A 17,802-nucleotide genomic window follows, 5' to 3' on the forward strand; every position below is an offset into this window, starting at 1 on the left:
GAGGATATGAGGCAAAATAGGCATACTAATAAACTTTTGGTGGCGTTGTGAATGAGTCCAATAATTCTGGAAAACAATTTGGAATTGGGGAATGGCTAAACAAACTGTAGTATATAATTGTGATGGAATACAATTGTGTTATAAGAAATAGCAAGAGGAAGGGTTTCAGGGGAAAAAAAAACATAGCAAGACCTATATGAACAGATGAAGAGTAAAGTGAAAACTAGGAGATCATTGTGCACAGTAACAGCAACCTTGTAATGACAATTAATTGTGAAAGAGTTGACTACTCTAATCAATGCAATGATTCAAGACAATCCAAAGGACTCATGATAAAAAAAAAATGCCATCTCCAGAGAAAGAACTGATGAACTCTGAGTGCAAATTTTTGCTTTTTTTGCCTTTTTTTGCAAAATGGTTAATGTGAAAATATGTTTTGCATGACTTCACATGTATAATTGATATTTTACTTTTTTTCTCAGTGGGTTATGGCAGGGTGGGAGAGAGTAAGACAATTTGCAACTCAAAATATAAAAATAAAAAATGTTAAAAAAAATTTTTGAACTACAACAAAATTTCCTATAGATGTAAGATCCAGGGCAACTCATTTACCCTCTCTAAGTCTCAGTTCCCTCAACTGCAAAAATGAGTATAATTTCTGTAGTATCAATATCACAGGGTTGCTGGAGGGATTAAATGAAATATTGAAAGCAAAATAGTTTGTTAACCTTATACCACTATGTACATGTCAGCTGCTATTGTTCTAATTCTTTGAGAAAGAGTTACTAAATCTGCTTTAATGCTGTGGGCATCTATCAGTCTTTCTTGTCTATTCAATGTTTCCAATTTTGCTAAACTACCAAGAAGATGAATTTAGCAAAAAGAAGAAAAACTCTTTACTAGATGTTAACTTTTCAATATCACAATTTCAATTCTGCTCCTAGAATAATGCCACAATGACAGTCAATTATATGGTCCTTGCATTTTTTTGGCCTTTTTTGTAACCATGTTATTAACTATATTTTTTACTTTTTGATGGCCTGGCCTCATGTCAACAGTAAGTGACAAGGTGTTTTCATAGCAATGGACAAGTGGACAGCAATGTCCCAGTTTCAATCTTAGACTTCTTAACACTTATTATTGAGGTGTAATAAAAGTCAAAACAACTTGTTCCATTTTCCACTGTCATCACTTAAAAGGCTGGCCTAACAGCTCTATTTCTCAGGTTTTTGTAAAGTTTTCAGGTGTTCATTTTGTACCTTCCAAAGTATATTTTCCTTGGAGCTGCATTTTTCGTGTCACTGGTGCTATGTCTGTCAACTGATTGCCCTCAATCTGCAACCAATGTTATTTAGAGAAATAAAACAAGTCCTGATAAGAATTTTTTAAGGAAAATTGAGAGAGGGAAAGGGGAAGAGAGAAGATCATTGGATTTTATTTTATGAACTGACAAATCAAGGTTGAAAACACAAAAACCGATGAATATACTAGTTTTCCCCACAATGACATTCCAGGGAGCTTTTTAAAAATTTGTGCCTGTGTTTTAGAGAAGCTCAGATAGAAATTAAAATGGAAAGAGTAAATATAGCCAGAATAACCAAAAGGCTAGAACAAAGCCTGTTTTATTTTCCATATGGTGTGTGGATAACAGCTGTTTTATAACATCACTTTATTTTCCACTGTAGCTATAGAAAAGCTTGAATATCAAAAGCCAAACTAGTAAGATTGGAATAAGATGCCAGTTCTATCCTTTCCCTTCTGAGAGGCTATGGATTCTCATTTAAATCAAATGGCTATTGTGTCAGTTTCATTAGATTTACTTCATGGGTTATTTTCATATGATTATGAAGCTAACAGAAACAATTTCAGCTTTTCAGAGATCAGCTCATCATACAAAAAGTTGAGGGACCACCATTTTTAGAGCCTTTTATCTATGAAAGATTATTAACTATTCATTCCCTTGTCCTGTCAGGAATCTTTCCTAACTGTTCTCAGACAAGTATGCCTAAGTGAATTGGATTTGTATATCACATGTATGAAAAGACATATTACTACCCCCTTAGCCAAACCATTATTTTTTCTTTCCCAAAATTTTAAATGTCATATCATTGTCAACTGTACTGTTTTATTTCACTCAAATGTTCTCCTTGAGTACAACCTGACCAGAACTGTGACCAGATTAATATCTTAATCATTTGTAGCAATATTCCCCAACTTCGCTCAAGTCATTAAACAATTGTAAATTTACTAGAATATACTTTCTTAAATGGGATCTCTCACTCATTGCCATAGGTATGAATGGAAGAACCATGTGTGTCAACATACTTTAGAGGAGCATTCTCATGGGTTCTTTCCCTAAAAGGAAACATTCCTATTGATCCTTCCTGTTACCAGCCTACTCAGTGTGTGTGTAGTCTTCTGTCCATGTGCATCCAGATAACCATTAGTCTACTCATCTCTAACCACATGTAACCACATTTTATAGTTTTATCACCCTCTGTTCTTCCTGTAGCTGTTCAGTTATGTCCAACTCTTTGTGACCCTGAGGAGTGGTTTGCCATTTCCTTCTCCAGTGGATTGAGGCAAACAGAAGTTAAATGATTTGCCCAGGGTCACACAGCTAGTAGGTGTCTGAGGTCAGAGTTGAACTCAGGTCTTCCTCACTCCAGTATGACATCCCTCTGTACTAAGTGAATAAAACTCCATTCCTGCTGTCAAAGAGCTCACATTCTAATAGGAAACAACATGTAAGTAACTATGTATATATAGGATATATACAGTGTAAATGAATTTTTTGGTTAGATTTTTCTGAGTGACTCTGTTTTCTAATCATTGTTACTGGAATAGCTCACTGTATAGGGGGAAAAGTAGGGATATATTTGGAAGTAAAGTTGATATTAAAAACAAATACATGAAATTTTTTATAAAACTAGGAGTTAGGAGATGTGGATTCTAGTACAGGTGCTGCCACTTTTGACTGTAAGCAAGCTTTTTACCTCTCTGAGATTCTATTTCCTCATCTGTAAAATGCATGTAATAACATATACCTTGCCTCTCTACCTCATAGTTTTGCTGTGAGGATCAAATTAAATGATTTACAATTTAGTGCCATGTAAACTGCCAGATTCTATTGTGAATGACAGGTATTGTTATCATTCTGGTAGAACACACTAAGTTGAAACTAATATTTTTATTAAATATTCCTTGGGCTGGTCACTTAAAAATTAAATAAAAACCTAAAGCAGACTGATGTAATTATTGTTATATTAGTTCCCAAGAAATGGGCTGTTTTCATGCAGACTGATGCTTAGTATTTGAAACAAAACAAAAAAAAAAGGGAAAAGGAAGTTTGAAAGAAGGGAGACCTGTGGGGTTGCATCAGAAGACTAATTGCTCATTTACTCTGAGAAACATAAAAATGAAGGCAGCCCTAGTGACCATGGAGTGTAGAAAATAAGGTCCTGTAATTTTTTTTAATCTTGCCTTATGTTCAAACCAAATCTGAAATTGTCTATAAGAGCTTTAGCTCCTTAAAAAACAATTACTGTCAGTAGCAGGCAGCTTGATTGACAGCCAAGGTTCCTTATAGCTGAAGCAAAAGGGAGTAAATGGTTCCTTTTGTGTGTTAAATTGGCCTCTGGCAGAAAAAGCAGGGAGGTCTAGGTGACTCCTGTCATGTACTAAATCAGCAGACCCTGAGTTAGGGAATACAAGGAAGACATGCTGCAGATGTGATGGGGACTCACATTTCTTCCTCATGCCCACTCCTATTCTCACTGAACAGAATGCAGCAAGGGACCAGCAGCGGAGTCTGCTTTGGGTTTTTTAATACTTTGGAGGGACTTTAAAGATCACTTGGTCCAGTCTTCTCATTTTTCAGATGATGCAACTGAGAACTAAAGGTGTTAAGTGACTTGCTCAAGAGCATGTCCTTAATTAGTAGTGAAGCTGGGACAGAAACACAGGGCTCCCAGATCGTAGGTTAGGGCTGCTTTCAATTATGATAGTAAACATACTAATCCAGGGCTTAGGTCTTAAGGCTGCAGGTTCCCCATCCCTGTATTAACCCCCTTGGGAAAGGAATGGGTGGTAGTCACAATCTTTTTAGGCCCCCACCTCAAAAGTTAGGCAACTGTCTCAAACAGGTGTAGCCTCCATTAATAACAACTTACTATAGCCATCCAGCATGATTATCATGGGGAGAACATTGTACTAAGAATCAGAAGATGTGGGTTTGAGTTCTGTCTCTGTCACTTACTATTTCTGTAACCATTTAACCTATCTGGGTCTCATTTTGCTCATCTATGAGAACATGGGCATATCTGGCAGCTAAGTAGCATAGTGGCTAGAGTGATGGACTTGAAGTCAGAAAGGCCTGTGTTCAAATTATACCTCAGATTACTAACTATGTCACTCTGGGTAAGTCATTTAATCTTTGTCTGCCTCACTTTCCTCATCTATAAAATGAGGATAGTTATAGCACTTTCCTCCTGGGTTTATTGTGAAGATAAAATGAGATAATATTTTTAAAGTGCTTTGCAAACCTTAAAGTACTATATAAATGTTAGTTTCATTGTTACGTTATAATGCTATGCTATTACATATAATATCATATTACATTATATTGTATTATATAGTAATATGGTATTATATTTTATAATACATTTTCTATATTATTATTTCTATATATTATTTTATAATATTTAATATAACAATATATTTGTGGTATATCATAATTTATTTTATAGTGTAAATACCATGTTATTTGATATTGTTATTATTAATAATAATTATTATTATCTAGCTCTTGGTGTTATTGCCAGGAAAGTGTTTTGTAACAAAAACATGTTTTGTGTAGTATTACTTCTCCTTCATGACTTATAAGTCTCTTTGAACCTATTTTGTCTTAAGCCTATACCATCTCTTAGGGATAACAAGTTCAAAGATTTTCTGCCTATTATTTGTAGCCCTAGGGGATACTCCTCACATGTAGAACTCCTAGAAAATCTACCCTTGGTTCAAAGTATTCTGCAAGTCTGCAATCCACTCAAACCCCCAGCTTGAGTCCCCTCCTTTTCCCAGTGATTCAGAGAACATGATCAGTTCAAAGCAGAAGCATTTAATGAAATAGCAAAATAAGGAAAGTAGCAATAGAATATCCTGCTCTCTCATAAACCTTGGGCACAGTCTCCCACAAATTGACACACTTTACCTGGGAAGACTGAACATGTATAGGTAGGATCCATTAGCAAGAGGCACATATATAAGAACCACCCATGAGCAGTATGCAGGTAGAAAGAATGCATGACTTAGGCACAGATGTAGAAGAGCAACCACCTACGTGGAAGGATCACCAGGATCTTCTGGTGATATTAGTTTGGGCCTGCTTCCTGGTGGGCCTGGTGAGAAGTTTCTGCTAGATATTGATCCCTTCTGGTCTTGTAGTTCCACTGGGCACGTAGTCTCTGCTGTTCTCCTTTATCTCTTTCTCTCCTGCCACCTATATTGGGCTTTTAGCTGGGATCATCTGAGTTCTCTCATCTGTCTCTGCTTGGAGCCGTGAGTCTAAATTTCAACTCTTTTAGTGAAAAAAGAATATAGGATGGCTCTCTGGGAGGCAGAAGAGGTAGAAATACTGGGGGAAATTTTCATGATGTTTTTAAAAAAAGAAGTTAATAAAATTTGTGGAAAACGAAAAAAAACAGAGGCCTCACATAAGCGGCTGTGTAGTTGATTCTCCGCGTAAGTAGTGAAATCTGTGTAGTTGAAGACTTCTCTTCCAAGGACCAAGTTCTTTTAGAAAATAGATCGTCTAAATTAATTAGAACCTGAAAACACTTTGTCTCTTTGAATCTACTTCTTCTTTCTAGCAGGATCAGCCTTTTTGTCACAGAATACTATCCCACTTAGCTTTAATTCCACTAGATTCTTAATTTCCAACCTGTATGTTCCTCAAATCATTTCAAGGACTACCTTCCAACAAATTGCAAAGACTGCCCAGGTCTGCATTCTGTACCCTGAGATCCTTTGGGTCTTGTCGTGTAAATGAAGCGAAGAAAGCAGAAAAAAAAAACAAGAAAAGAGTACAAGGACATTGTTTTTACCCTTCGGCCCCAAATTATTCTCTGTGTGTGTGTGTGTGTGTGTGTGTGTGTAAACAACCTTCCAAGTGTGAACTGTCCTACGTAGGAGGTACAAGTAAAACATTTTTATACTGAACTCTAAAAACCATATAAATTATTCTTTTGTAATGAGAATTTGTAGAAATAACTATTGCTAAAAATCATATTCTCAGAGTTCAGGATCTAAAAAAATTATATATATATATATATATATATACATATATATATACACACATATATATGTGTGTATATATATATACACACATATATATATGTATGTATAGTATACTGTAGACACATACGAACTCATACAACAACATATATATATATAGAATATATAATCGTATATAGATATACATGTGTATATCTACAAACATAAGCAATTATATGTGTATATACATATATATTCTAGATATAATATATACATACACACATATACATATATACACCATACACACACACACACACACACACACACACACACACACACACACACACACACACACACATGAGGTATCCTAACAGCTAGGAGAATCAAGAAAGACCATGACCAGAAACTAAAAGTAAGTTAGACAGCCAATTAGCTTAGGGGGATGAGGGAATACAACAAAAACAATTCTACGATTTTTTTAAAAATTCACATACAGTATTTAAATTCTAGAATATTATATTCTTCATAGTATTTATTTTTGGGCAGCTAAGTAACACAGTAGATAGCGTGCGAAGCCTGGAGTCAAGGAGACTCATGTTCCTGAGTTCGAAATCTGGCCTCAGACACTTCCTTAACCCTATTTGCCTCAGTTTGGAGAAAGAAATGGCAAATCAGTCCAGTATCTCTGCCAAGAAAAGCCCAAAATGGGGTCACAGAGAGTTGGAAAAACGACCGAACAATTTATTTATTTTAAGATGCCATCATGTAAGATAAATTGACATGGAGTCAGGAAAGAGTTTTAAACTTGCTTCTAACACTTGCTAGTTGTACAACATCCTCTCTCAGACTCAGTTTTGTCATCTATAAAATGAGATGTGCACATAAAGTGCTTTCAAAACCTTAAAACATTATAATAAATGTTATTACTATTATTATTATGTTACAATGAAGACTAAACGCCTCCAGTGGGTAATAATAAACAGGGAGCACAATTTTCCAACTTTTTTACATCACACAAATAAATGCCTTGCCCTGGCTAAGTCTAGTTATTAAATACATGCCCCTCCTGGTGACTTGGTGGTCAATAATTTCAAGGCCCTACCTTTGCTTAGTTTTCTGTACATAAGGAGACTTATGTCCCATTTTCATGGTTACAGAAGTTATATGAATGGTTATAAAGTACAGTATCTCTACCCTTAAGTAAGTTTTAAAGTTCCACTGGGTTACAGCAGCAGATGAATTTCAAGCTGCTCTGATTATAGGTCCCCAGGTTCACACTATTCTATTGATTTCCAACAAAGATAAGACCACACAGTCATGGATTACAGTAATGGCCTGATACATAGTGATAAAGTCGTTGTTGACCTTTTTTATTTTAATTTCAAATTAAGATTAAAGTAATGTGTTTTTAAAAAATAAACTACTTCTCCCAATATCAAAGGAAAAGCACACTGTTATAATACTGTATTCCATTAAGAAGTCCAGAGAGTTCATTTTTCATCCTCCATACCCCATCCACTTTGGAGCATGGTCTTCCAGAGATGTTCATATTATTTTTGTTTTACATGAATGCTCAAAGGATCTATGCACTCATTTGCATGTGGAATTACCCCTTTCAACTTATAACCAGTTTATGATATAATAGATAAATTCTGGGGAAATTCTTGAAACACCTAAAGATTAAGTGATTTGTCCAGCATTACACAGCTAAAAATTGTTAAAGGTAGAATTTAAATTATGCTACCCTCTGTGCCATGTTGCTTCCACATTTTCACTTCACTAAAGTCTAAATCACTTTAGAGCCATCATCTCAAATTAGAATTTTCCTTTTGTTAAATCACTATATCATTGTAGCAGGTGGAAAAAATACCTATTTTTAGGCTGAAAGTGCTTCCATGAGCTATGGTCTATCCTGAAACTCTGCATTTTATTCTTCTAAATAAAAGAATTCCTTTTTCTATCAAACATCATATATTCATGCACAATAAATACAAAATATACTCCTATAACTGTTTTTCCATCTAGATGTTATCCCATAGGATATCTGGGGGGAATAGGAATGAACCCTAAAATCAAAATAAGAAACCCTATTCTATTCATAAACTTCTTAAGTATTATCTTCTTTGGACAGTAGTGACATCTTCTGGGATAAATAAATATAAACACTTCAATAAACTATTCTCATCATAAATTATTCTCATCATAATATTCTTACTCCACTATAAACTGTTTTTATCTCAACCCCCCTAACTCCATGTTCAGCAGTCTCATCAATATTAAAAAGAATGACTGAGCATTGTTTATTTAGCTAATTTGATTTTTAAAAATTCTACCCTTCAGAGTATGAACATCTATGGGGCACAAAACAACTATAATACATGAAACATCATATTGGTGTGTGCCAACAAATACCAATCATGAAGTGCAAATTGAATAATTGTGCTTAACACAGCATTCAGGTCTGGAGACTGGGGTTCTGCAAAATCCAAACAAACAGGGAATGTCCTCACTAATAAAATGCCCTGCATTTAAATGGTGATCTTTTTTTCCCAAATCATCAGCAAGAGAATCTATGTGATCTTAGATGTTATATGAGTAGAGAGGTCAGAGCAGAGGTAACTTGGGGTTCCAACTTAGAATAGTACCAAAGTGCACTGAGCTGAGCAGTGGGGATACAAGGGAAAAAACAAAAACAGTCATTGCCCTCAAGGAGTTTATATTTTAGTGATCCTGGAATATTTTCAAGGTCAGCTCCATATAAAGTTCAATAGAGCAATTGAACTGAAAGGCAGGAACTATACATGGTAAAAATGAGTTCTGTAATAGAAAGGAGACGTTACATGAAGTATATAGGTTAGATGACATAGGACTTACATAAATTATTGGTAGTGGTAAAGCCTTTCTTTAGGGGAGGGAAGGGAAGATTGTTTGTTATTATTATTTATCTAATGTACCAAAATAATGAGTTTTGTTGGGGGGAGAGAAGAGATTGGTCTTAAATCTAAACATTAACATTCCACCCCAATTACCAAAGGAGGGGTAAGGACCCACAAGGATGACTCAGCAACTAAAATACAGATGGATAGATAGAAAGCAGCTGAACCATTGTGAAAAGATGTCCATTGCTATTGTCTCCAGACTGTATATTTCCTCAGCTAAGCCAATAACATGGGTTACAAGGACTTCTAAAACAAAAAGGGATTTGTTAAATGGCCCACCATGAGGCATGTGTTTGAAGAGGAAGAGAAAGCTTGGTATGAAAGAGCACCCATTCTAAGAGGAAGCTCAAATCACATATGAAGGAACTGGGAACTTGTCACCTATAGAAGACTTAGTGGGAACATGCTATGTTTCAAGCAAACTAGCTTACTTTCTCTCAGTTATACAACATTCCTCTTCCTGTCTTTGTATGTTTTCCCAATGCCCAGAATCCATTCCTCAGTTGCCTCATGAAAGTCATTACTTTCTTCAAGGCTTTGCTTAACTTCTACCTATACAAGCCCATCCTGATCCTCTCAGTTACTAGCACCCTCCCCACTGGAAATTACTTCATATTTTAGTTTGGTAGGATAAGGGAACAGGAGAAGTTCTCCTATTATTTCACTGGTGTAAGTACTCTCTTTATCAATAGGCAACTCACATGCAATTTACAGTCTCAGAGAATTGCCTGCAGAAATGAGAAATTAGGGACTTGCTGGAGACCTCAAAGCCAGTATGTATCATAGACTAGACAATTCCAAGGGTGGATCTCTATTTAAAAAAAATAGTTCATCATTTAGCACTGAAGTAGAAGTTTGTCATATTTTATCCCACCATGATACAAAGAAAAATGGTTGGTAGATTCTAGAGTTTCCCCCCTGGGTTTCCCCTCCTGTTACCTGGATTTTTATCCCACGAAAATCAGATATTAGGAAACATTTTTCTTCAGCTCCTAAGCTTAGATTTATAGTGATTAATCAGTATATTAAATGTTTAATATTAAAAGAAGACCAGAAGGCAAAAGTCTAATTATAGACTGTTGAATATTATATTTAATCATTCTCTAGCTATTCAAAATATATATATTTAATTATTTTCCAGATAGCCTGACCCATTTAAAAATAAATAAATAAGCAACAGAGGAAATAGAGCATGCCACTGAGGAAAGAAATGAGTTTGTTTCTGGACTAAGTGAATTCTCATACTGCCCAGCACCTATGAATTCACTTTTGACCCAGTTTTTTCCTAGTTAATGATCTGCCTGGAAATCAATGAACTTCAATGAAGGAAGTTGTTCTCTTAATATGGGATTCTTTATGTATCTTGTACGTGCGTATTTACATTCATGTTATCTCACACTTTAGAGTGTGAGCTCCTTTGAGCAGTGCATACTTTATTTTCGTTTTTTCTTTATATGCCCCAGTGCTTGAGGCAGTGCCTAATACACAGTAAGTCCTTAATAAATTTGTTTACTGGTTGAGTGACTGTCTAATTGCATTTCCCTCTTATTCAAAGTAGTGATAGGATTGAAACATATTCAGGCATTTAACAAGCATTTATTGAATACCTACTCTGAGCAAAGCATTTTTAGCAACTATTAGAGAAACAGATAAATAAGGTAATCTCTAAGGAAAATAGCGTAATTCTGTGAGAAGATTTGATACACCATTCTATGAGAGTATGAAGAAAGGAAAAATCAGAGGAGGTTTAATGAAGTAGTGGATTTGGAGTTAACCCTTAAAAGATAAGAAGGATTTCAATAAATGAAGATGACCAACAGGATATTCCAAGTATAGGAAAGAATATGAGCAAATGCACGGAAGCAGTAAAGCACAGGTATATTTGGGGAATGGGGAGCAGATAAATTTGGCTGAAGCATAAGATATGTTAATGAGAGCATATAAGGTAGAGAAAGGACATTGTGGCCAAATTATGCAGCAACTTTAGTGACTAGATAAGGAGTATGTTTTTTAGCTAACTAGGAAAAATGGCAACCATGGAAGATTTTTGAGCAGAGGAATGACCTATTTAAAAATAATACTTTAGAAAGCTTAATCTGGGCAACAGTGTTTAAGAAGGGTTGTAGTGAAGAGCACAGTTAGGAGAGCCCTGTATTGTTATACAGGGAAGACATAATAAGTTAATAAGAACCTTAACTGAGGTTTTTGACTGGAGAAATTAAAAATATGAGAAGTATGCAAGTGGAAAAAGTAAAATTAGTAGGATTTTGTGATTGCTACACCATCAATCAAAATGCAGTTTATGATAATGATAACATCATCTTGTCACTCTTAGAATGTTTTTTAAGGCTTGCAAAGCATTTTCTTCATCACAATCCTAGGAGAAAGAGGGTGCAGGTATTGTTATTCCCATTTTACAGATGAGAAAACTGAGACTTAGAGAAGATAAATGACTTGCAAAAATCACACAACTAGGAAGTGTCAAAGCCAGGATTAGAAATCAGGTCTTTGCTAATTCCATGAGCTCATTCTATGACATCACACCCTCCAGCAGGACAAAAGAAGGAAAGATAGGAATCTGAGGTGATTCAGAAAGCTTGAATCTAGGACTGAGTCAGTGGTGGTACCATTAAGGATGGAGTCAAGTTGGAGAGCTGGAAGAACAGTACTGAACAGTCTGAATTTAGACCTGCTGAGTTTGAATTGCCTTTGCCTACCTGATAGAGTTTAGGAAATATGAGTTATTCTTTGGGACTTCCAAATGGAACTGTCCAGAAGGTAGCTGGGAAAATTAGGCTTAGTTCAAGAGAGGGGTCAGAGTTCTCAATTTAGCTTGGGAGTTATTCACATATGAATTAAGTTGTCTCCTTTGCATTGGTTTAGGTTCAGCACTTTGGCAGGTCAACTAGAAAAACAATCTCTCTTTTGTGAGGTAAACATTTTTTGTCTGAACAAAAATAAGACTTTATTCATTAAAGACCAGTAATTTGGTATCACAAAAAAGCAAATTTAGTACAAGCACCAGCAATCCAGAACTTGTTCCCCAGAGAGGTCATCTTGACTTTGGGATAAAGAAAAGAACAAGGTACTTAGGACAGAAACATGTTCCAGAAGACTAGAAGGTAAATATCCTTCCCTTTTTCTATTGGGTAACCATGCTATTTCTATAAGACTAACCCACTACGGGGTATCCTAAGGTATTCTGTCAGCTCTTATTCATTATCCTGACACAGATTTGGGGACTGTTCTTTAGTCAGAACCTGAAAGGAAACAATGCTTATGCCCCTTTCCCAGCTGATTCATTCAAAATTTCTTAGCTTTGCATGGTAAATGGTCCTCATGACCTATGAGAGGTGAGCTTGTCTTGAGTTTCTTTGAAGTACTTTTGATTTCCTGTCAACATTTATCCTTTGCTGTTCCACATAGCTGGTCCCAGGACCTCACGCCAGCAGGCTACTGGGCAGTGTATTACATTGATCTGCTCAGCACTCATGTGACATAATGACTCCTCACATGTGTGAGAGGCAGGTGTGCATGCTGCCAGAAAAGGAACAGCAAAGGTTATGATTTCAATGATTTTTCTCAGGGGTGTGTGTGTGGGTGTGGGTGTGGGTGTGTAGTGACAAAAAGAGATTTTACAATACATAGATATTCATTCAGCAATGTCTAAGAAAGGTGCAAGACCTCCCAAGCACAGAGGAAATGTTGTACATTAATCTGTCTCATTATGATTTGTCAACAGGTGGGTTACTGGAAAGATATGGAGCAAGAAGAAGCAGCTGAAACAGTCAAAACTGGGGGGAATGAGTCATCTATCATTCTGACAGGATTAGAAGGAAATACATTGTATCACTTGACCGTGAGGGCATACAATGGTGCTGGATACGGACCACCTAGCAGTGAAGTGCAGGCAGCCACCAAGAAATCTCGTAAGTGACCTGGGCTCCTTGTTCTTTTCAGAACAGGGGAAAACATCTTCAGCAGTTCTGGATTCCACATGGGCTACATACTAAACAGGCTTGGAGGGTCATTTTAATTCATAGTCTTGCCTCGATGCTTAGATCTGAATTCCAAAAGAATAACAGGAAATTTTGCATTCACAATAGACAAAGGTTATCTTCCTGTGAAACAAGGCTAACCGGTTTTGACACAGAAGGGAGATAAAAGGATTCAGGTTCATAAGCTAAGCAGAGTAGCTATTAAAATGACACTCCTGGAGCGAAAAAAAAACACCTTATCCAACTCCAGCTGGAAAGAAGCCTATAATGTCAGCCAACCATAAGCACAATAAAACATTGAAATACAGAAATTAAAATGAATAAATGTATTTAAATGCATCCTGTCAACTTACTTTTACTTTTATTTTTCAGCTCCTAGCCAAGCACCAAGCAACATTATGTGGGAGCAGCAAGGCTCTCAGGTTTCTCTTGGTTGGGAACCTGTCAGACCATTAGCAAACGAATCAGAAGTAGTGGGCTACAAGGTTAGTGTTTTCTCTATTCTCCTGTGAGATTACTCTCCAAAATGTTTCTTTTACATCAACCTTAGTTTTCATAAGTAAGCCATGCTTCTGTTCTTTCTCAGCCTTTTTCAAATTATGTATCTAAAAGATATCTTTCCCTCAAGCAGGGAAGTCAATACTGTCCCAATCAACTTCATTGAGTAGATCACGTAAAGTGGTTGGGTCAGAAGAAGACAGCAAAGCAAAAGCTGCCACATCCTGCAAGGAAGAAGAGGTAGTGAAAGACATCTTGAGGGCCAGTGAAACATGATCACCAGTTACTGGGATGCCATAGCAATGAACAAATAATGGCAACATGTGGCACTCAGTTTCATTTCAATGAAATTGTTACTACATTTGTGAATTTTAGAAAAGCCAGTTAAAAGCAGTGACAGATGTCCCAAAAATTAGTGAACTGTTCATGAGGAAAAGACTGCCAGGCTTGGATTTGTCTTCATTTCATATGCAAAAATAACTCCCGTTGGTAGCAGCATCTTCAACATAAAATTGTCTCAAGTACCTGCATGACATCTATAAACATAAAAATGTTTACAAATTTCACCTTGGAATACTTCTAATTAATAACCTCTAACTTCCCCTATTTGTGTGTATACATACATGCATGCATACATACATAGGTGTATGTGTGGAGCAAGAAAGAGAGAAAGACAGAGAGAGAGACTTCAGCAGAAAGCATTCAAAATTATCTTTTGTTTTTTATAATGCGTAGCCATTAGTAAGATTATCATGCCTTAAAAATCAATACTGTAGCATCAGTTTAATATTGCTTATCATAGTATTTATAAAAGTGTTGGCAAATCCATCATCATAAAATTCTTTGACAATTTATTTTTATTAGGCAGATGTATGAGTACTGAGACTAGGCAGTGTTAAACTATCACAGAGTATAATACAACAATTTGGGTCTAAGGATTGAAGTTTTAAGGACTAAATTCTGAAGGAACTCCTTATGGGTATTCATTCAATATAAATTCTTCATGTCCCATAATTAGCCTAGAACAATAAATTCCAGTGGTGTCCTATCCCTTTCAGGATCAAATATAAATTCTTCTGATGGGCTTCAAAACCTTTCATAACCTGTCCTCCCCCCCCCACACACACACACTCACATTTCCAGTCTTCTCATCCCTTATACTCTCCCTGACCACTCACACTCAGTCCAGTAACACTGGCCTCCTTTCTATTCCTTGAACAAGACTATCAATCTTCAAACACCAGGCATTTTCATTGGCTCCCTTTAACGGTAGTGCTCTCCTTCCTCAGCTCCACTTCTTGGCTTCCCTCAATTCCTTTAAGTTCCATCTAAAATCCCACCTTCCACAGGAAGCCTTCTTGATCTCCCTTAATACTAATGCTTTCCATTTATTGCTTATTTTCACTATAGAGATATTCCCTTTATAGTTGGCTTGTTCATACATAGTTGTTTGCATATTGTCTCCCCCATTAGACTTTGAGCTCCTGGAGAGTACAGACTATCTTTGACCTTTCTTTGAATGCTTAGCACATAGCACAATTCTTGGCACATAGTAAAAATTTAATAAATATTTATTGACTGACTGACTTGAGTCTTTCCCTGAGCCAGGATAGGAAAGCAACATGGTCAATGGAAAGAGCATTTGATTTGGACTTAGGATATCTGGATTTTAATTCAGATGCTGCCACCTGTATGACCTTGAGCAAATGACATTTTAATCTCCCAAGGTCCAAGTTTCCTTGTCTCTAAAATAAGAGGGCTGGACTTTCTGGATTCTAAATCTCTGATCATCTGAATTCCCTGATTTCCTTCACTTTAGAGCAGGAAGATAAGGTATCATCAGAACACATCTCCTTCAACACTGAATCTTTTCCTCCTCCATGGGTTTCTTCATCCCCACAAAACCATGCGTGGGTAAACATTCTCTTCAAACCAGCATATGCTGAAAATTAAGGGGAGCAATTTGGTCAAAATGTTGTCATTCCATCACGTGTACAACCTAAAGACTCAGTTAGCCAGGACTATTAGATACCCTCCCTCACTGGACAGTATGAGTTATGGGGCAGCAAAAAGTATGAAGAACTTACTGTGACCTGAGAACACAAAAAAACTAAGAGTCAGAAGTTCAGGTCTGAAATCTGGGGATCTTAAGTAATAATACCAAGAATGGAGGAACCAGATAGCTCCTTAAGTGAGGCAATGCAGACTTCTCACTTCTATATGTGACTTGAGAAGAATGATAGATGTCAAGGAATAGAAGGGGAGCTGCTCTAGAGTGACAAACTTTTGCTTATTTTTTGGCCAAAATTGAGAAGATGTGCAAAGGCAATAAACCAATCTTGAATTAATTAAAAAAAAAAGAAATAAAAGCTTTAGCTACACAAGATAAGCCAACAGAAATCCAAATGTGAATCAATCTTTTTATCTTAAAACAAGAAGTACTGACTTTTATTCCAAAGTTTGCATCCTTATGTGGATTAAGAAGGGACAAAGGGCACCCAAAACTATACAGGCACAAATAATCAATGGGGTAAAAATAAATTAAACAAAAACAGAAATTCTTCTAAAGAACTCTTAAGAGACAGAGCTTTCTTTCTTACCCAGTTAGATCTGCTTCCTAGAAAGGGCCAGAGAAAATCATGGGAGAAAGTTCTATACCCCATTAAGATGAATAAGTTCTATCTAGTTTTACTGGGGCATTCCCTAAAAGGCAGTATTTCTCTTCCTTCACTTAAATTTGTATGCTATTTGGGAGACCCTGGGCTTCCTGCAATCTTTATTAAAAAATTCTACTTTTATCAGCAAGAACTCCCACACACACTCACCCAGCTTCTGCCAACAAGTAGCAAGTTAGGAATGCAAATGTCATGCCTGGTGTGTAGACCGTGGTCTCAGATTGCTTTTCTCAAAATTTAATAGCTTTCATTTTTAGAAGCTGGATCATATTTGGCAGTTTGCTGTGCATATTTATAAATTGTTCGGGTCAATTAATATTAAGTCCTTTCCCTTATTGCTCTTTTTTGCATCTCCCAAATTAGAACCAACTACGTATTTTATTAATGCCATGCTTATAAATGATCATAAGGATAGAATAAGAGCACCAAATAAAAGTACCTGATCTGATATATTTCATCCAAATAAATACTTACAGTGGTAAAGACCCTTTTTAAAAAGTATATTCTTCATACTTTAGGATCATGAGATTGTCCTCATCCCATACAATTGTGACAAGAAAAGGATGTTGCATCCAGATTCTTTACCAATACTGAGATAAATAGATAAATATACATGAATATAGTTGTATCATTTCTGGAGTTCCTAAAGGAGTTAACCTTCTAGCAGTGGTGCACACTTTTGCAGAAAGAGGTGTTATTTGGCATGAATCTTTTCCTTAATGAATCTTTTCCTTAATAATACTAAAATGAACCTGGTTCTCTCCTTTGCTCTGCAAAAGTTTGTCACTGAGTTTAGAAGGAAAAAGACATAATCTTTACCGAACACTTTACCACCCCCATCCCCTGCTTCTCTTTGCATAGGCTTCTGCCCAAGTGAAGAAGCATATCTTCTGGCTTATATAAGAACTGTGCTTCTTGCTTTAAGAAGTCACTCCCTGTCACCCTCTTTTGGCATAAATTTTCTTTGTTAGAAAAAGAAACAAGCAGTCAGAATCTGGGGCTAGTCCCTATGAATGCCTCCCAGGAGAATAGTGCTCAGCCGCCACTCCTGTCAATATTCATCCTAGACTTTCTCCTGTTCCTTTGGGAAGTGCTTCCCAGAGTCCCATATCTCCCATCCTTCCAACGAGTTGGCAGTAGAAAAAAAAAAACACAGTCTTACGTTTCTGTAATATTGATCTCTCTTTCTCTGTCCCTGCCAGCTTCTCTCTAGCTCTTTCTCTGTGTGTGTCTTCCTAACTCTCTCTGCTTCTCTGTGTCTTCCTCTCCATATGTCTTTGTCTCTGTCTATCTCTGTCTCTCTGTCTCTCTCTGTTTCTGTCTCTTTCTCTCAATACACACAGACACACACACACACATACACACACACACACACACACACACACACACACACACCACTTTTCTCATTGTTCTATGTTC

The 17,802-nt window shown here is 36.4% G+C and overlaps 1 protein-coding gene across 3 annotated transcripts in view; it reads left to right on the forward strand.

Annotated features, from left to right (window-relative positions):
* Nucleotides 1–17,802, forward strand: part of CNTN5 (contactin 5) — a 1,537,434-nt gene that overhangs the window by 1,501,615 nt on the left and 18,017 nt on the right. For all 3 annotated transcript variants that reach the window (XM_078147163.1, XM_078147162.1, XM_020996136.2), the window contains 2 exons: nt 12,955–13,141; nt 13,583–13,695. In XM_078147163.1, the coding sequence (XP_078003289.1) occupies nt 12,955–13,141; nt 13,583–13,695 (300 nt within the window). The remainder of the gene's footprint in view (nt 1–12,954; nt 13,142–13,582; nt 13,696–17,802) is intronic.

Source organism: Phascolarctos cinereus, unplaced genomic scaffold, assembly GCF_003287225.1.
Source record: "Phascolarctos cinereus isolate Bilbo 61053 unplaced genomic scaffold, phaCin_HiC Scaffold_726;HRSCAF=1367, whole genome shotgun sequence".
Classification (NCBI taxonomy): Eukaryota; Metazoa; Chordata; class Mammalia; order Diprotodontia; family Phascolarctidae; genus Phascolarctos; species Phascolarctos cinereus.